This window comes from Salvelinus alpinus, chromosome 8 (assembly GCF_045679555.1).
Source record: "Salvelinus alpinus chromosome 8, SLU_Salpinus.1, whole genome shotgun sequence".
Classification (NCBI taxonomy): Eukaryota; Metazoa; Chordata; class Actinopteri; order Salmoniformes; family Salmonidae; genus Salvelinus; species Salvelinus alpinus.
Genome location: NC_092093.1, coordinates 22,389,463 through 22,416,452, shown reverse-complemented (window position 1 = coordinate 22,416,452; position 26,990 = coordinate 22,389,463). Strand labels below are relative to the sequence as shown.

The window sequence follows — 26,990 nt, the reverse complement described above, 5'->3', positions numbered from 1 at the left end:
ATGTTCCTGAGTGGCCTAGTTAGTTTTGACTTACATTGGCTTGATGAACAACCAACTTGACAGATTTTGAAGATTTTTTAAAAGAATAATGCGCAAATATTGTACAATTCAGGTGTGCACAGCTCTTAGAGACTTACCCAGAAAGACTGACAGCTGTAATCGCTGCCAAACGTGATTATAACATGTATTGACTCAGGGGTGTGAATACTTATGTAAATTAGATATTTGTCTTTCATTTTCAATAAATTTGCAAAAAAATGTAGGCCTGGTCTTTGTGTCCTTATTGAGTTAGCCTAAATGTAGGCCAGATTCTGAGAGCCACTGGTTCACTGTGTTGCTGTTCTGGCAGGAAAGGTAGAGCTCACAGCACTAATACCCAGTCTAATCCTTAAACACACACACACACACAGACACACACAGACACACAGACTTAGACATGCACACGCAACTGGAGAAACAGTACCAACTCTGAGGCTTTAGGCCCGTAATTAGAGAGAATTTACACAGATCAGTTTGAACATAATCTGGGCTGAAGATAACCCCAACCCCCCTGCTCACCTCACTCACACTCTACTTGTTCTAGTCACATTTTACCACTGTTACTCACACAGAGTTTGGGTTGTGCAGTGTGCAAGCGCACGTGTAACAGGTTAGGTGTGTCCCGAACAGGGGGTCTGGAAGGTGCAGGGGAAGGGCTGGGTAAACAGAAGTAAGTAAGTCTTCGTCTGTTGTTTGGTTTTCACTAGGGGTAGAAACACATGGTTTCTTTGTGTGAATGTTGCTGGCCCATGCCTAATAGCTCTAATGGCTATAAGGAGTCCCACTAAAACCATTAGCTCAGTTAGCATTATCTCAGGGGTGATAAACCAAATGCATGTAAGAAACACACACGAAACACACAGAGTTCTTCCAATCTCATGGGTGTAAGTACCGTGGAGTGGAGAAGCGTTGAGGTTGCCTCTCACCTGACTCTCCCTCCCTCCGCTCTCCCTCCCTCCACTGAGAAAAGGAGACATAGTCTTCCAGCTGATGGTGAAACTCAAGTCACTGCATTATTTCTGCCTCATGCACCAATTCATGTTGTTTCTCCTATGACCAGAGAGAGTGAAATATTCCTTGATATTAGACACAAGCTGCTAATAAGTTCACTTTACTATACTCATTCATTGCAGCAATCTTGCAACCTTACATTTAACTAGTCCAACGCAATAACGACCTGCCTCTCTCTCGTTGCACTCCACAAGGAGACTGCCTGTTACGCGAATGCAGTAAGCCAAGGTAAGTTGCTGGCTAGCATTAAACTTATCTTATAAAAAACAATCAATCATAACCACTAGTTAACTACACATGGTTGATGATATTACTAGATATTATCTAGCGTGTCCTGCGTTGCATATAATATGACTGAGCATACAAGTATCTGACTGAGCGGTGGTAGGCAGACGCTTTTCGTTGTGCGTCAAGCATTGAGCTGTTTATGACTTCAAGCCTATCAACTCCCGAGATGAGGCTGGTGTAACCGAAGTGAAAGGGCTAGCTAGTTAGCGCGCGCTAATAGCGTTTCAAACGTCACTCGCTCTGAGTTGTTCCCCTTGCTCTGCATGGGTAACGCTGCTTCGATGGTGGCTGTTGTCGTTGTGTTGCTGGTTCGAGCCCCGGGAGGAGCGAGGAGAGGGACGGAAGCTATACTGTTACACTTGCAATACTAAAGTGCCTATAAGAACATCCAATAGTCAAAGGTTAATGAAATACAAATGGTATAGAGGGAAATAGTCCTATAATAACTACAACCTAAAACTTCTTACCTGGGAATATTGAAGACTCATGTTAAAAGGAACCACCAGCTTTCATATGTTCTCATGTTCTGAGCAAGGAACTGAAACGTTAGCTTTCTTACATGGCACATATTGCACTTTTACTTTCTTCTCCAACACTTTGTTTTTGCATTATTTAAACCGAATTGAACATGTTTCATTATTTACTTGAGACTAAATTGATTTTATTGATGTATTATATTAAGTTAAAATAAGTGTTCATTCATTATTACAAATACATTTTTTTAAATCGGCAGATTAATCGGTATCAGCTTTTTTGGTCCTCCAATAATCAGTATCGGTATCGGCGTTGAAAAATCATAATCGGTCGACCTCTAATCTGGATAGACCTGGAAATAGCTGCGCAGCGATCCTCCCCATCCAACCTGACAGAGCTTGAGAGGATCTGCAGAGAGGAATGGGAGAAACTCCCCAAATACAGGTGTGCCAAGCTTGTAGCATCATACCCAAGAAGACTCAAGGCTTTAATCGCTGCCAAAGTTGCTTCAACAAAGTACTGAGTAAAGAGTCTGAATACTTATGTAAATGTGATATTTTTTATTTTATTTTTATACATTTGCAAGAATGTCTAACGTTTTTTGTTTAGTCATTATGCGGTGGTGTGTGTAGATTGATGATGGAAAAAAACTATTGAATCAGTTTTACAATAAGGATGTAACATAATAAAATGTGGAAAAATTCGAGGGGTCTGAATACTTTCCGAATGCATTGTATACATTTTCCAACTATTTTCCATCCCAAAAATGTTGAATAAGATGGAAAGTAGATTGAAAAGGGGTCTTAGAAAACATCTACCAGAAAAGTCATTAAAGGTATTAAAAATACATCAAAACACAACTAAGATCAACACTTATGTTTAGTTTTGGAGAAATGATTTGCCTTCTGTAAGTTTAAGAAATATTGCCTTGTAATTCCGTTACCAAAAACCCACATTACAAGTACAAGTAGACCTGCTAATTAGTTATATATCTTTTTATTTATTTTTATTTTTACTGATATCAAGGTTGATTAAAACTCGTAATTCTGTTACCAAGTCGGAATTACTGAAATTGATTTGGCTACAATGGGAGTTTTCAAGTCTGGACAATCACACTCTCTCTCTCTTCTCTCTCCATGTAATGTCACCTCTCCCAGCTCTTACTGACTCCTACCATGATACCTACCACCTAACCTCTTTCCATTTACTGTAACAAGCATCCTCAACCACTGAGCACCAACCCACAACGGACATCCATGGACTTTGAAAAATTGTTTACATTTGGTCAGTCCGTCCTGGCAAGACCAAATCTGAACCAATCATAGACGTTTGTTTTGCATGATGTACAGTAGAAAACAGTACAGAACAGTAAAGAAAAGTAGAGTACTGTAAAATCACCCCTTGGACCTCCGTTTGCGCCATTTGCACAAGTGTCCCAAAGCTGAGGGAGTGAAAATTATCTAGGGTGTAGGGGCTAATTAGCCTTCAACTGAGCCTGCAATGCTGCCGGCTTCATAGCGAATTGGAATCCCATAAGGCACAGCGTTATTGTTGAGTTTGCGCAATTTCACACAAAAGATTGGAGTGGGGTGCCTAATTATATGACACATGCATTTGTTTGTCTGATGGTGAGACTTGACACATATGAAATACCTCCCAAATTAAATGTTTAACTGTAACTGAGGTTTATATTTTGTAAAACGACAGGGGATTTGTTCATTTGAATTTCATGTTCGTCAGCAACACGTAATAACAGTGGGTCCTCAAGGGCGAGTTGGGAGGGGCGAGGCGGTGGTTTGGGATTCATACCTCTTTCACTTACTCACTCTCTCTGTCTCTCTCTCTCTGGTCTCTGTCTCTCTCTCTGGTCTCTCTGTCTGTCTCTCGCTCTGGTCTCTCGGTCTCTCTCTCTGGTCTCTCTCTCTGGTTTCTCTCTCTGGTCTCTCTCACTGGTCTCTCTGTGATCTGTCTGTCTGTCTCTCTGGTCTCTCTTTGATCTCTCTCTGGTCTCTCTGTCTGTCTCTCTCTCTGGTCTGTCTGTCTCTCTCTGGTCTCTCTGTCTCTCTCTCTCTGTAAATGACTTAGTGTGGTCATCATGGTTTGGTAGAGTGCTTATTTTTGTGTGTGTTCAAAGCCTTCTGGCCATGGTATGAGTTGAGGACATGGTTGTGGTCAGTTTCAGTTAGGCTGGACACTACACTCTCACGACTGTGGTATGGCCTGTTTTTCAGTTGGAATCCTAAACCGATCAGGGGACATGAACAAGGTGTGGGTTTTCTACTTTGGCCTTTCTGCTGAGAGAGAGAGAGGCAGGCTTCCAGTGTCTAGTTAAACTGTGGCCTGGCAAGCTTGCCACTTGGAATCCAGATAGGGACCCTGTGGGAACATAAAGGGGTTCACTTTTTGTTGTTTTATTAGGATGGTTGAGGCGTTTAAGCATCTTCCTGTTTTGTGAGTATTAACAATGTTTACTCTGAACTTGATGAGAGGACAAGGATAAAGGTCTCAATCTCACACTTCCTTTTCTCTCCCTCTCTCGCCTACTTATTTCAGACGATTACACGGATGCCCTCCCTCCTCTCCCAGAGATTCCGGATGCCGGCTCGGTCCTGAGCTCAGTGGGCGTTCCGGGCCGCTTTCGCCACTCCGACATTCACCACACCCCTCTACGCTACTGCTCCGCCCACAGCATGGACTCCTCCCCAGACAGTGCTGAGCGCCCAATCAGCTACGGCTCCACCTCTTCCTCCGCCTCCTCCAGGGATAGCCACTGCTCACTGGGCAGCCGCTCCACTTTAGTCCCCTCCCCTCACTGTCACCCCGCTCCTGACCGGGACTCCGGGGCGATCCGGTTGGAGCTGGTTCCAGCCAGGCAGCTGGGATGTGGGGATGAGGAGGAGAGGAATATTGGAGGAACAGATGCAGGAAAAGGGACTGTTAGACAGGTGTCTGCCCAGACCCCCCAGTCAGACACCAAGGCTGGGGAGAGGAGCTCCCCGGGGCCCAGGGTGCAGTATGTGGACAGGGTGGTTCAGGAGATAATGGACACTGAGAGGACCTACGTACTGGACCTGCAGAGCATCGTACAGGTAAGGAGCATGGTACCACACAACACCACTGGGGAGACACAAACATAGTACTTATCCTTCTTACAGGAGTCTGTCCAGTACTGTGAGGAATGGGGTACCACACAACACCACTGGGGAGACACCAGCTATCACTGCACCTACATACAGCACAGGGGTACACAGCACAGTTTTCAGACTGTTAGGTGAGATGCAAACAGTAGGACAGCGCAGGCAGTGTTTCCCTACTCCAGTCCTCCCAACAGTACATATTGTTGTTGTAGCCCCGGACCAGCACACCTGATTCAACTTGTCAACTAATCATCAAGCCCTCAGTGAGTTGAATCAGGTGAGTTTGCCCAGGACTAAAACAAAAATGTGTTATGTTGGAACTGCTGGAGGACTGGAGATGAAACCCTGTTGGGACTGTTGGAGGACCTGAGATGAAACCTGTTGGGACTGTTGGAGGACCTGAGATGAAACCCTGTTGGGACTGTTGGAGGACCTGAGATGAACCCTGTTGGGACTGTTGGAGGACCTGAGATGAACCCTGTTGGGACTGTTGGAGATGAAACCCTGTTGGAACTGCTGGAGGACTGGAGATGAACCCTGTTGGGACTGTTGGAGGACTGGAGATGAACCCTGTTGGGACTGTTGGAGGACCTGAGATTAACCCTGTTGGGACTGTTGGAGGACCTGAGATGAACCCTGTTGGGACTGTTGGAGATGAAACCCTGTTGGGACTGTTGGAGGACCTGAGATGAACCCTGTTGGGACTGTTGGAGGACCTGAGATGAACCCTGTTGGGACTGCTGGAGGACTGGAGATGAAACCCTGTTGGGACTGCTGGAAGACCTGAGATGAAACCCTGTTGGGACTGCTGGAGGACTGGAGATGAAACCCTGTTGGGACTGCTGGAGGACTGGAGATGAAACCCTGTTGGGACTGCTGGAGGACTGGAGATGAAACCCTGTTGGGACTGCTGGAGGACTGGAGATGAAACCCTGTTGGGACTGCTGGAGGACTGGAGATGAAACCCTGTTGGGACTGCTGGAGGACTGGAGCTAAAACCCTGTTGGGACTGCTGGAAGACCTGAGATGAAACCCTGTTGGGACTGCTGGAGGACTGGAGATGAAACCCTGTTGGGACTGCTGGAGGACCGGAGATGAAACCCTGTTGGGACTGCTGGAGGACTGGAGCTAAAACCCTGTTGGGACTGCTGGAAGACCTGAGATGAAACCCTGTTGGGACTGCTGGAGGACCGGAGATGAAACCCTGTTGGGACTGCTGGAGGACTGGAGCTAAAACCCTGTTGGGACTGCTGGAGGATTGGAGCTAAAACCCTGTTGGGACTGTAGGAGGACTGGATGGAACACTGCAGTGTAGGACAGATACTAGTATATTACTGAACAGCATCATACCAGTCAGGACCTGTGAAAGAAAGAACGGGGGTCAAGATGAGTGTCATAGAGTGTTCATAGACAACACCCATATACAGGAGAAGTTGATTTGGGCGGAAGAGTTGTCGTCAGAGGTCCCAACCAGCAGGAAACTGGTCCTTTCAGAAAGAGATAGAGGGGTGGGTGAGTGAGTTAGTTGTCAGAGAAACTGTTTCCTCACCCCTCCCACCCTGTCACATGGACCAAGATGGATGTCCTTACCCCCACCATCCCTCCTCGCTCCATTCGGGGTGAGGAGAATAGGAATAGGAGAGCGGTGCTGTAGGAAGAGGGATTTAGAGCTGCAATAACAATGTCTAAAGTAGGTTAGCTAAACACTGAGCAGAGATCACTTTAAAGACGTATACTCCCCTTAGACCTGGACCCCCCTAACTCAACTACTCAACAAGACCCCCTTATCAGATCTATGTGGCCAGACACCCACTCTTCCACTACACTTTTAGACAGGACCATAATTTACTCCTTTCTCCCCCCTTATTAATGTCAATCTCTGTTAAGACTTCCAACACTTACGCTATTCATCATCAGTGGATTACATTCAGAGCAGACTGCCCTGCTATATCTAGCGCTTGTCAGCAGGGCCCATATCACTTCACATTAAGTGGGTGTAACACATCGCACTCATTCACCATCATATTCACCACCACCACCAATGTACAGTATAGTGCTACTATCCACCGTGGCCACTCGCCATCAGAGCTGTCACCCTCCACCCATTACCCAGAATCCCCTGCGTGGTGCTTTCCGCAGGGTTAGAGGGGGCGATGGCCCAAACACAAATATTTAACCAGACTCCTGTGGGCTCTCGTGCGCTCCATCTGTCAACGACGGACGGTGATGTGGCCTGCACAAGCAGTGTGTTTGTATTGGTATGTGCATTGATGTGTGTAGTGGTTTGTGTGTGTGGCACATGATGCATGAATATGTACAGTGCATCCCATCAAGCTACACACAATACCCCATAATGACAAAGTGAAAACAGGTTTTTAGAAATGTTTTCAAATGTATTACAAATCAAAAACAGATACCTTATTTGCATAAGTGTTCAGACCCTTTGCTATGAGACTCGATATTGAGCTCAGGTGCATCTTGTTTCCATTGATAATCCTTGATGTTTCTACAACTTGTGGTAAACTCAATTTATTGGACATGATTTGGAAAGGCACACACCTGTCTATATAAGGTCCCACAGTTGACAGTGCATGTCAGAGTAAAAACCAAGCCATGAGGTCGAAGGCCAATTAATAAAGTCGAAGGAATTGTCCGTAGAGCTCCGAGACAGGATTGTGTCGGAGCAGCCACGCTCCCCATCCAACCTGACAGAGCTTGAGAGGATCTGCAGAGAGGAATGGGAGAAACTCCCCAAATATAGGTGTGCCAAGCTTGTAGGGTCATACCCAAGAAGACTTAAGGCTGATGTGCTTCAACAAAGTACTGAGTAAAGAGTCTGAATACTTATGTAAATGTCCTATTTCAGTTTTTTATTTTTAATACATTTGCAAAAAATGTCTAAACAGTTTTTTTGCTTTGTCATTATGGGGTATTGTGTGTAAATTGACGAAGGGAAAAAAACAATTCAATCCATTTTAGAATAAGGCAGTAATGTAAATAAAATGTGGATAAGGTCAAGGCGTCTGAATACGTTCCAGATGATGCACTGTAACTGTGTGAGTAGTACAGGGTAGATTCACCCTGTATATGGTGGTCCTTCCCTGGCTGAATAACTGTGTGAGTAGTACAGGGTAGATTCACCCTGTATATGGTGGTTCTTCCCTGGCTGAATAACTGTGTGAGTAGTACAGGGTAGATTCACCCTGTATATGGTGGTCCTTCCCTGGCTGAATAACTGTGTGTGTAGTACAGGGTAGATTCACCCTGTATATGGTGGTCCTTCCCTGGCTGAATAACTGTGTGTAGTACAGGGTAGATTCACCCTGTATATGGTGGTCCTTCCCTGGCTGAATAACTGTGTGAGTAGTACAGGGTAGATTCACCCTGTATATGGTGGTCCTTCCCTGGCTGAATAACTGTGTGAGTAGTACAGGGTAGATTCACCCTGTATATGGTGGTCCTTCCCTGGCTGAATAACTGTGTGAGTAGTACAGGGTAGATTCACCCTGTATATGGTGGTCCTTCCCTGGCTGAATAACTGTGTGTAGTACAGGGTAGATTCACCCTGTATATTGTGGTCCTTCCCTGGCTGAATAACTGTGTGTAGTACAGGGTAGATTCACCCTGTATATGGTGGTCCTTCCCTGGCTGAATAACTGTGTGTAGTACAGGGTAGATTCACCCTGTATATGGTGGTCCTTCCCTGGCTGAATAACTGTGTGTAGTACAGGGTAGATTCACCCTGTATATGGTGGTCCTTCCCTGGCTGAATAACTGTGTGTAGTACAGGGTAGATTCACCCTGTATATGGTGGTCCTTCCCTGGCTGAATAACTGTGTGTAGTACAGGGTAGATTCACCCTGTATATGGTGGTCCTTCCCTGGCTGAATAACTGTGTGTAGTACAGGGTAGATTCACCCTGTATATGGTGGTCCTTCCCTGGCTGAATAACTGTGTGTAGTACAGGGTAGATTCACCCTGTATATGGTGGTCCTTCCCTGGCTGAATAACTGTGTGTAGTACAGGGTAGATTCACCCTGTATATGGTGGTCCTTCCCTGGCTGAATAACTGTGTGTAGTACAGGGTAGATTCACCCTGTATATGGTGGTCCTTCCCTGGCTGAATAACTGTGTGTAGTACAGGGTAGATTCACCCTGTATATGGTGGTCCTTCCCTGGCTGAATAACTGTGTGTAGTACAGGGTAGATTCACCCTGTATATGGTGGTCCTTCCCTGGCTGAATAACTGTGTGTAGTACAGGGTAGATTCACCCTGTATATGGTGGTCCTTCCCTGGCTGAATAACTGTGTGTAGTACAGGGTAGATTCACCCTGTATATGGTGGTCCTTCCCTGGCTGAATAACTGTGTGTAGTACAGGGTAGATTCACCCTGTATATGGTGGTCCTTCCCTGGCTGAATAACTGTGTGTAGTACAGGGTAGATTCACCCTGTATATGGTGGTCCTTCCCTGGCTGAATAACTGTGTGTAGTACAGGGTAGATTCACCCTGTATATGGTGGTCCTTCCCTGGCTGAATAACTGTGTGTAGTACAGGGTAGATTCACCCTGTATATGGTGGTCCTTCCCTGGCTGAATAACTGTGTGTAGTACAGGGTAGATTCACCCTGTATATGGTGGTCCTTCCCTGGCTGAATAACTGTGTGTAGTACAGGGTAGATTCACCCTGTATATGGTGGTCCTTCCCTGGCTGAATAACTGTGTGTAGTACAGGGTAGATTCACCCTGTATATGGTGGTCCTTCCCTGGCTGAATAACTGTGTGTAGTACAGGGTAGATTCACCCTGTATATGGTGGTCCTTCCCTGGCTGAATAACTGTGTGTAGTACAGGGTAGATTCACCCTGTATATGGTGGTCCTTCCCTGGCTGAATAACTGTGTGTAGTACAGGGTAGATTCACCCTGTATATGGTGGTCCTTCCCTGGCTGAATAACTGTGTGTAGTACAGGGTAGATTCACCCTGTATATGGTGGTCCTTCCCTGGCTGAATAACTGTGTGTAGTACAGGGTAGATTCACCCTGTATATGGTGGTCCTTCCCTGGCTGAATAACTGTGTGTAGTACAGGGTAGATTCACCCTGTATATGGTGGTCCTTCCCTGGCTGAATAACTGTGTGTAGTACAGGGTAGATTCACCCTGTATATGGTGGTCCTTCCCTGGCTGAATAACTGTGTGTAGTACAGGGTAGATTCACCCTGTATATGGTGGTCCTTCCCTGGCTGAATAACTGTGTGTAGTACAGGGTAGATTCACCCTGTATATGGTGGTCCTTCCCTGGCTGAATAACTGTGTGTAGTACAGGGTAGATTCACCCTGTATATGGTGGTCCTTCCCTGGCTGAATAACTGTGTGTAGTACAGGGTAGATTCACCCTGTATATGGTGGTCCTTCCCTGGCTGAATAACTGTGTGTAGTACAGGGTAGATTCACCCTGTATATGGTGGTCCTTCCCTGGCTGAATAACTGTGTGTAGTACAGGGTAGATTCACCCTGTATATGGTGGTCCTTCCCTGGCTGAATAACTGTGTGTAGTACAGGGTAGATTCACCCTGTATATGGTGGTCCTTCCCTGGCTGAATAACTGTGTGTAGTACAGGGTAGATTCACCCTGTATATGGTGGTCCTTCCCTGGCTGAATAACTGTGTGTAGTACAGGGTAGATTCACCCTGTATATGGTGGTCCTTCCCTGGCTGAATAACTGTGTGTAGTACAGGGTAGATTCACCCTGTATATGGTGGTCCTTCCCTGGCTGAATAACTGTGTGTAGTACAGGGTAGATTCACCCTGTATATGGTGGTCCTTCCCTGGCTGAATAACTGTGTGTAGTACAGGGTAGATTCACCCTGTATATGGTGGTCCTTCCCTGGCTGAATAACTGTGTGTAGTACAGGGTAGATTCACCCTGTATATGGTGGTCCTTCCCTGGCTGAATAACTGTGTGTAGTACAGGGTAGATTCACCCTGTATATGGTGGTCCTTCCCTGGCTGAATAACTGTGTGTAGTACAGGGTAGATTCACCCTGTATATGGTGGTCCTTCCCTGGCTGAATAACTGTGTGTAGTACAGGGTAGATTCACCCTGTATATGGTGGTCCTTCCCTGGCTGAATAACTGTGTGTAGTACAGGGTAGATTCACCCTGTATATGGTGGTCCTTCCCTGGCTGAATAACTGTGTGTAGTACAGGGTAGATTCACCCTGTATATGGTGGTCCTTCCCTGGCTGAATAACTGTGTGTAGTACAGGGTAGATTCACCCTGTATATGGTGGTCCTTCCCTGGCTGAATAACTGTGTGTAGTACAGGGTAGATTCACCCTGTATATGGTGGTCCTTCCCTGGCTGAATAACTGTGTGTAGTACAGGGTAGATTCACCCTGTATATGGTGGTCCTTCCCTGGCTGAATAACTGTGTGTAGTACAGGGTAGATTCACCCTGTATATGGTGGTCCTTCCCTGGCTGAATAACTGTGTGTAGTACAGGGTAGATTCACCCTGTATATGGTGGTCCTTCCCTGGCTGAATAACTGTGTGTAGTACAGGGTAGATTCACCCTGTATATGGTGGTCCTTCCCTGGCTGAATAACTGTGTGAGTAGTACAGGGTAGATTCACCCTGTATATGGTGGTCCTTCCCTGGCTGAATAACTGTGTGTAGTACAGGGTAGATTCACCCTGTATATGGTGGTCCTTCCCTGGCTGAATAACTGTGTGTAGTACAGGGTAGATTCACCCTGTATATGGTGGTCCTTCCCTGGCTGAATAACTGTGTGTAGTACAGGGTAGATTCACCCTGTATATGGTGGTCCTTCCCTGGCTGAATAACTGTGTGTAGTACAGGGTAGATTCACCCTGTATATGGTGGTCCTTCCCTGGCTGAATAACTGTGTGTAGTACAGGGTAGATTCACCCTGTATATGGTGGTCCTTCCCTGGCTGAATAACTGTGTGTAGTACAGGGTAGATTCACCCTGTATATGGTGGTCCTTCCCTGGCTGAATAACTGTGTGTAGTACAGGGTAGATTCACCCTGTATATGGTGGTCCTTCCCTGGCTGAATAACTGTGTGTAGTACAGGGTAGATTCACCCTGTATATGGTGGTCCTTCCCTGGCTGAATAACTGTGTGTAGTACAGGGTAGATTCACCCTGTATATGGTGGTCCTTCCCTGGCTGAATAACTGTGTGTAGTACAGGGTAGATTCACCCTGTATATGGTGGTCCTTCCCTGGCTGAATAACTGTGTGTAGTACAGGGTAGATTCACCCTGTATATGGTGGTCCTTCCCTGGCTGAATAACTGTGTGTAGTACAGGGTAGATTCACCCTGTATATGGTGGTCCTTCCCTGGCTGAATAACTGTGTGTAGTACAGGGTAGATTCACCCTGTATATGGTGGTCCTTCCCTGGCTGAATAACTGTGTGTAGTACAGGGTAGATTCACCCTGTATATGGTGGTCCTTCCCTGGCTGAATAACTGTGTGTAGTACAGGGTAGATTCACCCTGTATATGGTGGTCCTTCCCTGGCTGAATAACTGTGTGAGTAGTACAGGGTAGATTCACCCTGTATATGGTGGTCCTTCCCTGGCTGAATAACTGTGTGTGTAGTACAGGGTAGATTCACCCTGTATATGGTGGTCCTTCCCTGGCTGAATAACTGTGTGTAGTACAGGGTAGATTCACCCTGTATATGGTGGTCCTTCCCTGGCTGAATAACTGTGTGAGTAGTACAGGGTAGATTCACCCTGTATATGGTGGTCCTTCCCTGGCTGAATAACTCTGTGTGTAGTACAGGGTAGGTTCACCCTGTATATGGTGGTCCTTCAGGCTTCTCCAAACGAACTCACAGAGAAACCTGGAGAACGCCTTTCATCCCTTTCCCCCTGCTCCAGTCCCGGACATGGGACACATCTTTCATCCTATTCCCCCTGCTCCAGTCCCGGACATGGGACACATCTATCATCCCATTCCCCCTGCTCCAGTCCCGGACATGGGACACATCTTTCATCCCTTTCCCCCTGCTCCAGTCCCGGACATGGGACACATCTTTCATCCCATTCCCCCTGCTCCAGTCCCGGACATGGGACACATCTATCATCCCTTTCCCCCTGCTCCAGTCCTGGACATGGGACACATCTATCATCCCTTTCCCCCTGCTCCAGTCCCGGACATGGGACACATCTATCATCCCTTTCCCCCTGCTCCAGTCCTGGACATGGGACACATCTTTCATCCCTGCTCCAGTCCCGGACATGGGACACATCTATCATCCCTTTCCCCCTGCTCCAGTCCTGGACATGGGACACATCTTTCATCCCATTCCCCCTGCTCCAGTCCTGGACATGGGACACATCTATCATCCCTTTCCCCCTGCTCCAGTCCCGGACATGGGACACATCTTTCATCCCATTCCCCCTGCTCCAGTCCCGGACATGGGACACTTAGATGTTGACCAGGAAAAATCACAGCGCCTCTGGGAATTCTCAACAGAGGCTTATGGGGTTCCAGAAATGGAATATGGAGGAGTTAACATGTCCTAGTGAACTGGTTTTCATGTGGGCGTATGGAGTGAGGAGACTGGGTGTCAGTGTATGTTAGATTTAGAGAAATTGAGAGAAAGTTTGTATGTCTTAATGTGTAACGTGGGGAATCGTCAAATTCCGTTTATATTGAGTCTCAAACGTTTGAGAAGCATAGCTGGAGGTGTGTGTGCGTGTGTTTTGGAATTGTGTGTGTTTCAAGATGTGCGTGTTTGGTTTTGCTATCCTTGTGGGGACCAGACGGGGTGGGGTTTAACACTTTGTGTGTGTGTGATCAGGCTCAGACTAGGCTGTGTTGATTGACTGGGTCAGGGCAGGTCACATGGCTAATAAAGCAGCACCTTACACCTTAACCATGGCCAACAACCACAACCCTAAACATGACCCTGGTCCCGTACCGTGACTCCACCGACCACCATTATCCTAACTTAAAGCCATAACTCTAACCCCCAAACCTGGCCCTAAACCATTGCCCTGAAACCCCCATATTTGCCCTTTCACCCCTAAATCCTCCAAACTGTCTCCTCTTACCTCAGAACAGTTGAAGTCAGAAGTTTACATACACCTTAGCCAAATTCATTTAATCTCAGTTTTTCACAATTCTTGACATTTAATCCTAGTAAAAAATCCCTGTCTTAGGTCAGATAGGATCACAACTTTATTTTAAGAATGTGAAATGTCAGAATAATAGTAGAATTATTTATTTCAGCTTTTATTTCTTTCATCGTATTCCCAGTGGGTCAGAAGTTTACATACACTCAATTAGTATTTGGTAGCATTGCCTTTAAATTGTTTAATTTGGGTCAAACTTTTTGGGTAGCCTTCCACAAGCTTCCCACAATAAGTTGGGTGAATTTTGGCCCATTCCTCCTGACAGAGCTGGTGTAACTGAGTCAGGTTTGTAGGCCTCCTTGCTCACACACGCTTTTTCAGTTCTGCCCACGAATTTGCTATAGGATTGAGGTCAGGGCTTTGTGATGGCCACTCCAATACCTTGTCTTTGTTGTCCTTAAGCCATTTTGCCACAATTTTGGAAGTATGTTTGGGGTCATTGTCCATTTGGAAGACCCATTTGCGACCAAGCTTTAACTTCCTGACTGATGTCTTGAGATGTTGCTTCAATATATCCACATAATTTTCCTACCTCATGATGCCATCTATTTTGTGAAGTGCACCAGTCCCTCGTGCAGCAAAGCATCCCCACAACATGATGCTGCCACCTCCGTGCTTCCTGTTTGCGATGGTGTTTTTCGGCTTGCAAGCCTCCCCCTTTTTCCTCCAAACATAACGATGGTCATTATGGCCAAACAGTTCTATTTTTGTTTCATCAGACCAGAGGACATTTCTCCAAAAAGTATGACCTTTGTTGCCATGTGCAGTTGCAAACCGTAGTCTGGCTTTTTTATGGTGGTTTTGGAGCAGTGGCTTCTTCCTTGCTGAGCAGCCTTTCAGGTTATGTCGATATAGGACACGTTTTACTGTGGATATAGATACTTTTGTACCTGTTTCCTCCAGCATCTTCAGCATCTTGCTGTGGTTCTGGGATTGATTTGCACTTTTCGCATCACAGTACGTTCATCTCTAGGAGACAGAATGTGTCTCCTCACTGAGCAGTATGACGGCCAGACTTGTGGAGGTCTACAATTTTTTTTCTGAGGTCTTGGCTGATTTCTTTTGATTTTCCCATGATGTCAAGCAAAGAGGCACTGAGTTTGAAGGTAGGCCTTGAAATACATCCACAGGTTCACCACCAATTGACTCAAAAATGTTGTCAAGTAGCCTATCAGAAGCTTCTAAGGCCATGACATCATTTTCTGGAATTTTCCAAGCTGTTTAAAGGCACAGTCAACTTAGTGTATGTGAACTTCTGACCCACTGGAATTGTGATACAGTGAATTATGTGAAATAATCTGTCTGTAAACAACTGTTGGAAAAATTACTTGTCATGCACAAAGTAGATGTCCTAACAGACTTGCCAAAAGTAGTTTGTTAACAAGAAATTAGTGGAGTGGTTGAAAACGAGTTTTACTGACTCCAAGCTAAGTGTATGCCAACTTCCGACTTCAACTGTAGATGGTGTCAGTGTGAGAGAATGTACTTATCCCATCTGTCAATGAGACGGAGACGAGAGGAGAAACAGGATGAGGGACAGTGTGTGTGTGTGTGTGTGTGTGTGTGTGTGTGTGTGTGTGTGTGTGTGTGTGTGTGTGTGTGTGTGTGTGTGTGTGTGTGTGTGTGTGTGTGTGTGTGTGTGTGTGTGTGTGTGTGTGTGTGTGTGTGTGTGTGTGTGTGTGTGTGTGGTGTGTGTGTGCGCGCGGTACCGTGTCTGTGTACGCGTGGAGAGAAAGCTGAGGCGTATAATCACTATTGGTAGCTGAACATGTCATGACTGATGGCTGAGATGGTGGGATAAGATACTGTCTGAACAGACACAGCCTCGGTTCCTTAAACACTTCTCTACAAGCCTCTCACCAGTGTATCCTATTAGCTTTGGACACTGTCCATCTGTGAATACTGTAGGCCCTTAGACATTATGCTGTGTTGGTCAAACAGCCATCTGGACAAAGAGGAGTACCCACTGAATAGTCTCTAGTTAAGTAGGCGGGTTAAGACTGGACTGAAGTCAGGGAGAAGTGGGCTGTGGGCCCAGTTTTTTTTTACTAGACAGGAATGCTCTTCGTCTAAAGCAGATTGAATGTGTGCTGAATAAGTGTGAGAAGTGTATGTGGTCTCAAAGTGTTTACGATGCTGTGTATTTATAAGTGGAGAGTGTTTTCATAGTGTGTGTTCAGAGTGCATGTTGGTGGGGGGTTGGTAGAACGACGCCAGGGAGCATGTCAGTCATACTGTCCCTCTCGCATGACTTGATGAGATATTCCTCAAAACACTTTGATGTGGGGGTCATAACTGACTTCGCTCTCTCCGTGTCTCTATCTGTCGCTGTCTCTCTCTCTTTCTCTGTGTCTGTTGCTCTCGCTCACTTTCACTCAATTCAATATGCTTTATTGGCATGAAATATATTCTGTAATTGGCAATGTATTTCAAAAACCATACATTTAGAAGTCGAAAGTACAATTGCATAAAGTCACATACATTGTTTCTCAAAAAACATATGTTTTCTCTCTCTCTGTAGGATTACCTGGAGTGTATCAGTAACCAGTCTTGCCTGGCACTGAGCTCAGAGGAGAGAGGCTCTCTATTCGGGAACATCAAAGACATCTACCACTTCAACAGGTAAATACACACACACACACACACACACACACACACACACACACACACACACACACACACACACACACACACACACACACACACACACACACACACACACACACACACACACACACACACACACACACACACACACACACACACACACACACAAAAGAAATACAGTGTGCAGTATCCAAAGAATCTACAGAATGAGAACAGTTTGTCTCGCCTGTCGATGTGTGGGGGGCCAGTGACCAATCGACATTGTGTGTCCATGTTGTTTTGTCCATCTGAGGAGTGTATGTTCAAAACCACCAGGTCTGCTGGAAGCCTAGTCACTCAGACTGTCAGCTGTCACATAAAGACTCACAGCTACAGAGAGAGAAAAACCTAGGGAGAATTCACATAGTGAGGGAGTTTGGTTTGACACAAACTCCTTACAAACAGTCACAATGACCTTATTCCCTAGACATGTAACAATGGTTTCACCAGTTGACCATATATCCATCAACCAATAAGAATTAGGGACACACACACACAACCTATTTCAATTCACGGAAGTTACTTTTTGTTGTAAGCAGAGTACCCTAGGACCTAATACTGTGTCCCAAGTTATATTTGTTCCTGAACATTTTTGATGTTTATAACAAAGAGCGATGGGGAGCAGTTTGGTAAGTGTGTAACTGTCAGTTTCTATTCCAATGATTTAATTAAGTGTGTGGTGTGCAAGTGGTTAATGTACTGATATGCTGATGTGATCATTTTTGGGGTTTACAGAGATCTGCTTCATGACCTGGAAAAGTGTAAATCGGACCCTGTGGCCATTGCAGAGTGTTTCGTAGCCAAGGTAGGTCTCTTTCTCTTCTTTTCTCTTCTTTTTCTTTCTTGTTGAAGCCTGTCTGAACAGCTGGTTCGGGACAAAAAACACTCAAAAACATGTAACACACACAACATTATTTAGGTTACAAACTAACCAAAATCGTAATCATACTTAGTCATACTGACAGAGAAGCACAATTTCTGAGGAAATTTAAGGGCCGGCAAAATGTATAATCACCATTTACTGGTGAGGGCTAATGGTAATACTTCAACACCTGAGAAAAAAACAATTCTCCTCTCGTTTCTCTTATCTCTGTGTGTGTGTGTGTGTATAACTGTGTTTGGTCTTCTTTCCAATCCTTTTCTACATTAAATCATTCTATTTCATGATAACTGCATACTACACTTACTCAACAGACGTATCTCTACCAATACCACAATAAGTACACAGTAATCTGTCTGTAACCAGAGTTTATCAGTCTGGACATGCACAAACACACTAGTCATTTCACTGCGGTCTGTGCCAGTGTGTACGATAGTAGCTCTTGTTGAATTTGTATAGTTACCCAGTCCATGCTCCACATATTCATCATCCCCATACCACAATAAATCACTTCAAAAGTATTCATACCCCATGACTTATTCCACATGTTGTTGCTTTACAGTCTGAATTCAAAATTGATTGGCAACAACTCTGGTGGACATTCCGGCAGTCAGCATGCCAATTGCACGCTCCCGCAAATCTTGCGACAACATTGTGTTGTGTGACAAAACTGCACATTTTAGTGTGGCCTTTTATTGTCCCTAGCACAAGGTGCACCTGTGCAATGATCCTGCTGTTTAATCAGCTTCTTGATATGCCACACCTGTCAGGTGAATGGATTATCTTGGCTAAGGAGAAATCCTCACTAACAGGGATGTTAACAAATTTGTGCACAACATTTGAGAGAAAGACGTTTTTTGTGCGTATGGAACATTTCTGGGATCTTTTATTTCAGCTCATGAAACATGAAGCTGACTTTACATGTTGCGTTTTATATTTATATATATACGGAATCAAGGGCCTCCGTGGTTTGTAGGTGGCCTTATCGCAGTCACTTTACACATGTTAAATGTGTGTTTTACTTACATATTTAGTACAGTTTCAATCCTGCACTCTTTTGATTGCAGTTATCCGAAGTAGTGTGTGCCATCACTGTTACGTGACCATAAAATAGAGATTGCGTGCGTTTAGAAACGTTCCCTGATTATTGTAGTGTTGTGTGGGTCATGAATTGGTGTTGGGTCAGTAGCCAGACAACTGCCTGGAAACATTTGTTCATTGCAGACAATCCCCCCCCATCTTAGAGTCACAACTCGGCAAAGCGTTTGAAGGAGCGAAAAAACAGACCATAAATCCCTCTAATCGTCTATCTGCCCTTATGTTCCTTACCCTGCTTTCAGTGAAATGTGTTGAGTAAGCAGCCTAGTCTTTATGGGTCCCTACATGCTGACTGCACCACTGTTGCGCAATTAAAACAAGATCATAATGTTTTATCATCTGGTCTAAAAAGATCTTTCCTCTTCAGCGTTTAGCTGATCTCCTAACCCATAGCTCCTCTCGCCAGTCTAGACCCCTCAGCATGCCAGCCGGTCGATACAGAAGCAAAACCAATTACTATATAACATCCCATAATGGTTTACTCCTATCATAATAATGACGAGCAGCACAGTCTGGAGATGTACTATATATAAATCTAAATCTATGGTAGCTCAGCAGACATCCTCAGGTTCAGTCTCTGCCTTGCTGTTCTGAGATGATCTAAACTTCACTATTAATTAGGGATGGGGGGTTTTAAACAATTTCACTGTTCGAATAGTATCCTGAATTGTTGTTGCATATTCAAAATACATGTGTGTGTGTAGCGAGCAGACGGAAGGAGAGAGATGCCAAGGCGACTCGGCTACAGCCAAGAATAGCTAACTTGTAGCAACCCCAATGTTATTTATCATCCATATAACAGTGCCTGTCTTGACTGGAGTAGCCTAGAGAAGCTAGCTAAATAACAAAGCCAGCCACCTATAGCTAGCCAGGCTAATTGAGGCCACATGCTGCGCTTTCTCCCCAACCCCATTTAGATAAAACAACAGCTATACCGGTTGGTTGCTTGTTATAGCCTACTCCTTCTCATTTCACTAAGATTTGATTCCGTCTTGTATTGCATTAGTGAACTCTCACTCCACTTGTTACACATTTATCTTGAGCCTCTTTGGCCAAGATAAACAACAAGCTACGCACGTGAAGGCACCATGCTTGTCATAACTACATTGGAAAGGTTTTTATTTTATTTAATTAATAATTAGAAATGTTATGGTATATCTTTGAATGTAACAACGTCACATGGATATTTTAATCTAATTTAGAAAATACCTTTTCAGTGTTAGAATCTGTTTAAAATGGGAATATATAAACATTCCTGTAGAAATTAATATTCGCACAAGTATTCGAATACAAATGTCCCGACTATTAATCTATATCTATGTTATATCAGGAGTGATTGATAATGTAATTTAGAAAATGTCCTCACAGATCAAAGATGAGCAGAAATCACAGATTCCATCTCTGCCTTGCTGTATTATCAAATTGTATGTGTCACATGTGCCGAATACAACGGTGTAGGTAGACCTTACAGTGAAATGCATACTTACAAGCCCTTAACCAACAATGCTTTAAGAAGTTCAGAAAAAAAGTGTTAGGTAAAAAATATATAAGTAAAATATATATATAAATATTTTACTTATTTTACATTTACATTTACATTTAAGTCATTTAGCAGACGCTCTTATCCAGAGCGACTTACAAATTGGAAAGTTCATACATATTCATTTTTTACTGAACACTTTTTTTATATATTTTTATATATATACACACAAACAGTTGAAGTCGGAAGTTTACATACACCTCAGCCAAATACATTTAAACTCAGTTTTTCACAATTCCTGACATTTAATCCCAGTAAAAATTCCCTGTCTTAGGTCAGTTAAGATCACCACTTTATTTTAAGAATGTGAAATGTCAGAATAATATTAGCGAATGATTTATTTCAGCTTTTATTTCTTTCATCACATTCCCAGTGGGTCAGAAGTTTACATACACTCAATTAGTATTTGGTAGCATTGCCTTTTTAAATTGTTTAACTAAGGCCAAACATTTTGGGTAGCCTTCCACAAGCTTCCCACAATAAGTTGGGTGAATTTTAGCCCATTCCTCCTGACAGAGCTGGTGTAACTGAGTCAGGTTTGTAGGCCCCCTTGCTCGCACATGCTTTTTCAGTTCTGCCCACAAATTTTCTATAGGATTGAGGTCAGGTCTTTGTGATGGCCACTCCAATACCTTGTCTTTGTTATCCAAACATAATGATCAAAACAAATCAAATGTATTTATATAGCCCTTCTTACATCAGCTGATATCTCAAAGTGCTGTACAGAAACCCAGCCTAAAACCCCAAACAGCAAGCAATGCAGGTGTAGAAGCACGGTGGCTAGGAAAAACTCCCTAGAAAGGCCAAAACCTAGGAAGAAACCTAGAGAAACCTAGAGAGGAACCAGGCTATGAGGGGTGGCCAGTCCTCTTCTGACTGTGCCAGGTGGAGATAACAGAACATGGCCAAGATGTTCAAATGTTCATAAATGACCAGCATGGTCAAATAATAATAATCACAGTAGTTGTCGAGGGTGCAACAAGTCAGCACCTCAGGAGTAAATGTCAGTTGGCTTTTCATAGCCGATCATTAAGAGTATCTCTACCGCTCCTGCTGTCTCTAGAGAGTTGAAAACAGCAAGTCTGGGACAGGTAGCACGTCCGGTGAACAGGTTAGGGTTCCATAGCCGCAGGCAGAACAGTTGAAACTGGAGCAGCAGCACGGCCAGGTGGACTGGGGACAGCAAGGAGTCATCAGGTAATAACCAATGATGGTTATTATTGCCAAACAGTTCTATTTTTGTTTCATCAGACCAGAGGACATTTCTCCAAAAAGTATGATCTTTGTCCCTATGTGCAGTTGCAAACTGTAGTCTGGCTTTTTTATGGCGGTTTTGGAGCAGTGGCTTCTTCCTTGCTGAGCGGCCTTTCAGGTTATGTCAATATAGGACTCGCTTTACTGTGGATATAGATACTTTTGTACCCGTTTCCTCCATCTTTACATGGTCCTTTGCTGTTGTTCTGGGATTGATTTGTACTTTTCGCACCAAGTACGTTCCTCTCTAGGAGACAGAACGCGTCTCCTTCCTGAGCGGTATGATGGCTGCGTGGTCCCATGGTGTTTATACTTGCGTACTATTATTTGTACAGATGAATGTGGTACCTTCAGGCATTTGGAAATTGCTCCCAAGGATGAACCAGACTTGTGGAGATCTACAATTTTTTTTCTGAGGTCTTGGCTGATTTCTTTTGATTTTCCCATGATGTCAAGCAAAGAGGCACTGAGTTTGAAGGTAGTCCTTGAAATACATCCACAGGTACACCTCCAATTGACTCAAATTATGTCAATTAGCCTATCGGAGCTTCTAAGGCCATGACATAATTTTCTGGAATTTTCCAAGCTGTTTAAAGGCACAGTCAACTTAGTGTATGTAAACTTCTGACCCACTGGAATTGTGATACAGTGAATTATAAGTGAAATAGTCTTTAAACAATCGTTGGAAAAATTACTTGTGTCATGCACAAAGTAGATGTCCTAACAGACTTGCCAAAACTATAGTTTGTTAACAAGAAATTTGTGGAGTGGTTGAAAATGAGTTTTAATGACTCCAACCTAAGTGTATGTAAACTTTCGACTTCAACTGTGTATATATATATATTTATATCTATCTGTGTATGTATGTATGTATGTATGTATGTATGTATGTATGTATGTATGTATGTATGTATGTATGTATGTATGTATGTATGTTATGTATGTATATAATGAAAATAAAAGTAACAAATAATTAAAGAGCAGCAGTAAAATAACAATAGTGAGGCTATATACAGGGGGTACCGGTACAGAGTCAATGTGCCGGTTAGTCGAGGTAATAGGTACATGTAGGTAGAGTTAAAGTGACTATGCATGGATAATAAACAGAGTAGCAGCAGCGTAAAAGAGTGGTCTGGGTAGCCCTTTGATTAGCTGTTCAGGAGTCTTATGGCTTGGGGGTAGAAGCTGTTAAGAAGCCTTTTGGACCTTGACTTTGCGCTCCGGTACCGCTTGCCGTGCGGCAGCAGAGAGAACTGTCTATGACTAGGGTGGCTGGAGTCTTTGACAATTTTAGGGCCTTCCTCTGACACCGCCTGGTATAGAGGTCCTGGATGGCAGGAAGCTTGGCCCCAGTGACGTACTGGGCCATACACACTACCCTCTGTAGTGCCTTGCGGTCGGAGGCCGAGCAGTTGCCATACCAGGCAGTGATGCAACCAGTCAGGATGCTCTCAATGGTGCAGCTGTAGAACTTTTTGAGGATCTGAGGACCCATGCCAAATCTTTTCAGTCTCCTGAGGGGGAATAGGTTTTGTCGTGCCTTCTTCACGACTGTCTTATTGTGTTTGGACCATGAAAGTTCGTTGGTGATGTGGACACCAAGGAACTTGAAGCTCTCAACCTGCTCCTCTGATTGTGGACTTTTCCTGTTGTCCTCAATCATCTCCTTTGTCTTGAACAGGTTGAGGGAGAGGTTGTTGTCCTGGCACCACACGGCCAGGTCTCTGATGTCAGGGTTTCTACTGTGGGCCTTTGTAGCTCAGTTGATAGAGCATGGCACTTGACATGCCAGGGTAGTGGGTTCGATTCCCGGGGCCACCCAATACGTAAAATGTATGCACGCATGACTAAGTCGCTTTGGATAAAAGCGTCTGCTAAATAGCATACTGTGTAAATGCCTGTTGTGGTTTAGGACTGAATCAGGAGGACCCAATGTACTGGATATACTTTGGATTGTGTGTGTGCGTGCGTGCGTGCGTGCCAGTCAAAAGTTTGGACACTCAAGGGTTTTTCTTTATTTTTTACTATTTTCTACATTGTAGAATAATAGTGAAGACATCAAAACTATGAAATAACACACATGGAATCATGTAGTAACCAAAAAAGTGTTGAAGAAATCTAAATATATTTTAGATTCTTCAAAGTAGCCACCCTTCCCCTTGATGACAGCTTTGCACATTCTCTTAACCAGCTTCACCTGGAATGCTTTTCTAACAGTCTTGAAGGAGTTCCCACATATGCTGACCACTTGTTGGCTGCTTTCCCTTTACTCCGCGGTCCAATTCATTCAAAATAATCTCAATTGGGTTGAGGTCGGGTAATTGTGGAGGCAAAGTCATCTGATGCAGCACTCCATCACTCTCTTTCTTGGTCAAATAGCCCTTACACAGCCCGGAGGTGTGTTTTGGGTGATTGTCCTGTTGAAAAACAAATGATAGTCCCACTAAGCACAAACCAGATGGGATGGCGTATCGCTGCAGAATGCTGTGGTAGCCATGCTGGTTAAGTTTGCATTGAATCATAAATAAATCGCTGACAGTGTCACCAGCAAAGTACCATCACATCTCCTCGTCCATGCTTCACGGTGGGAACCACACTTGTATACTCCTCACCAATGTCCAGTCTCTAGACACCAAGGTGGATGAAATTAGGGCAAGGCTTGCCTTCCATAGAGACATCAGAGATTGTAACATTCTCTGTTTCACGGAAACATGGCTCTCTCCGGGAATATGTTGTCTGAGTCGGTATAGCCACCGGGTTTGTGTCGCACCGACAGAAATAAACATCTCTCTGGGAAGAAGAATGGCGGGGGTGTATGCTTCATGATTAACGACTCATGGTGTAACCATAACAACATATAAGAACTCAAGTCCTTCTGTTCACCTGACCTAGAATTCCTTACAATCAAATGCCAACCATATTATCTCCCAAGAGAATTCTCGTCAGTTATTGTCACAGCTGTGTATATACCTCCTCAAGCGGATACCACAGCGGCCCTCAAGGAACTTCACTGGACTCGATGTAAACTGGAAACCATATATCCTGTGGCTGCATTTATTGTAGCTGGGAATTTTAAAAATGCAAATTTGAGAACAAGGCTACCTAAATTCTATCAGCATGTAGATTGCAGCACTCGTGCGGGCAATACCCTGGACCACTGCTACTCTAACTTCTGCGATGCATACAAGGCCCTCCCTCGCGCTCCCTTAGGCAAATCCGACCACGACTCCATCTTGCTCCTACCGTCCTATAGGCAGAAACTCAAACAGGATGTAACCGTGACTAGAACCATTCAACGCTGGTCTGACCAACTGGAATCCACGCTTCAGGATTGTTTTGATCACGCGGACTGGGAAATGTTCCGGGCAGCCTCAGAGAATAACATCGATCTTTACGCTGACTCTGTGAGTGACTTTATAAGGAAGTGCATAGGAGATGTTGTACCCACTATGACTATTAGAAATCTACCCTAAACAAAAACCATAGATGGATGGAAGGCATTCGTGCAACACTGAAAGCGGGAACCACTGCATTTAACCATGGAAAGAGGACTGGGAATATGGCCGTGTAGTTATTAACAATGTAGTTATTCTCTCTGCAAGGCAATCAAACAAGCGAAATGTCGGTATAGGGACAAAGTGGAGTTGCAATTCAACGGCTCAGACACGAGACGTATGTGGCAGGATCTACAGGCAATTACGGACTACAAAAAGAAAACTACGAACAACGTCACGGACAACGACGAATTGCTTCCAGACAAACTAAACAGCTTCTTTGCCCGCTTTGAGCATAATTTCAGTGCCACCGACACTGCCCGCTAACAAGGACTGTGGGCCCCCCCTCTCCTTCTCTGTAGCCGACGTGAGTAAGACATTTAAACGTGTTAAACCTCACAAGGCTGCTGGCCCAGAAGGCATCCCTAGCCGCGTCCTCAGAACATGCACAGACCAACTGGCTGTTGTGTTTACGGACATATTCAATCGCTCCCTATCCCAGTCTGCTATCCCCACATGCTTCAAGATGGCCACCATTTTTCCTGTACCCAAGAAGGCAAAGGTAACTGAAATAAATGACTATCGCCCCGTAGCACTCACTTCTGTCATCATGAAATGTTTTGAGAGACTAGTCAAGGATCATATCACCTCCACCTTACCTGCCACCCTAGACCCACTTCAGTTTGCATACTACCCCAACAGGTCCACAGACGATGCAATCGCCATCACACTGCACACATCTGGACAAGAGGACTACTTATGTTAGAATTCTGTTCATTGACTACAGCTCAGCATTCAACACCATAGACCATCCAAGCTCATCATTAAGCTGGAGGCCCTGGGTCTCAACCCCGCCCTGTGCAATTGGGTCCTGGACTTTCTGATGGGCGGACCCCAGGGGGTGAAGGTAGGAAACTACATCTCCACTTCGCTGACCCTCAACACTGGGGCCCCACAAGGGTGCATGCTCAGCATATACAGTGGGGAGAACAAGTATTTGATACACTGCCGATTTTGCAGGTTTTCCTACTTACAAAGCATGTAGAGGTCTGTAATTTTTATCATAGGTACACTTAAACTGTGAGAGACGGAATCTAAAACAAAAATCCTGATTATCACATTGTATGATTTTTAAGTAATTAATTAGCATTTTATTGCATGACATAAGTATTTGATCACCTACCAACCAGTAAGAATTCCGGCTCTCACAGACCTGTTAGTTTTTCTTTAAGACGCCCTCCTGTTCTCCACTCATTACCTGTATTAACTGCACCTGTTTGAACTTGTTACCTGTATAAAAGACACCTGTCCACACACTCAATCAAACAGACTCCAACCTCTCCACAATGGCCAAGACCAGAGAGCTGTGTAAGGACATCAGGGATAAAATTGTAGACCTGCACAAGGCTGGGATGTGCTACAGGACAATAGGCAAGCAGCTTGGTGAGAAGGCAACAACTGTTGGCGCAATTATTAGAAAATGGAAGAAGTTCAAGATGACGGTCAATCACCCTCGGTCTGGGGCTCCATGCAAGATCTCACCTCGTGGGGCATCAATGATCATGAGGAAGGTGAGGGATCAGCCCAGAACTACACGGCAGGACCTGGTCAATGACCTGAAGAGAGCTGGGACCACAGTCTCAAAGAAAACCATTAGTAACACACTACGCCGTCATGGATTAAAATCCTGCAGCGCACATAAGGTCCCCCTGCTCAAGCCAGCGCATGTCCAGGCCCGTCTGAAGTTTGCCAATGACCATCTGGATGATCCAGAGGAGGAATGGGAGAAGGTCATGTGGTCTGATGAGACAAAAATAGAGCTTTTTGGTCTAAACTCCACTCGCCGTGTTTGGAGGAAGAAGAAGGATGAGTACAACCCCAAGAACACCATCCCAACCGTGAAGCACGGAGGTGGAAACATCATTCTTTGGGGATGCTTTTCTGCAAAGGGGACAGGACG

General features: G+C 44.6%; 1 protein-coding gene across 2 annotated transcripts in view; it reads left to right on the top strand.

The window, feature by feature from the left end:
• The window catches only part of LOC139582729 (pleckstrin homology domain-containing family G member 1), an 84,558-nt gene that overhangs the window by 32,257 nt on the left and 25,311 nt on the right, over positions 1–26,990 (top strand). For both annotated transcript variants that reach the window (XM_071413005.1, XM_071413004.1), the window contains exons 2-4: positions 4,366–4,901; positions 16,640–16,740; positions 17,500–17,569. In XM_071413005.1, the coding sequence (XP_071269106.1) occupies positions 4,503–4,901; positions 16,640–16,740; positions 17,500–17,569 (570 nt within the window). In that variant the 5' untranslated portion in view covers positions 4,366–4,502. The remainder of the gene's footprint in view (positions 1–4,365; positions 4,902–16,639; positions 16,741–17,499; positions 17,570–26,990) is intronic.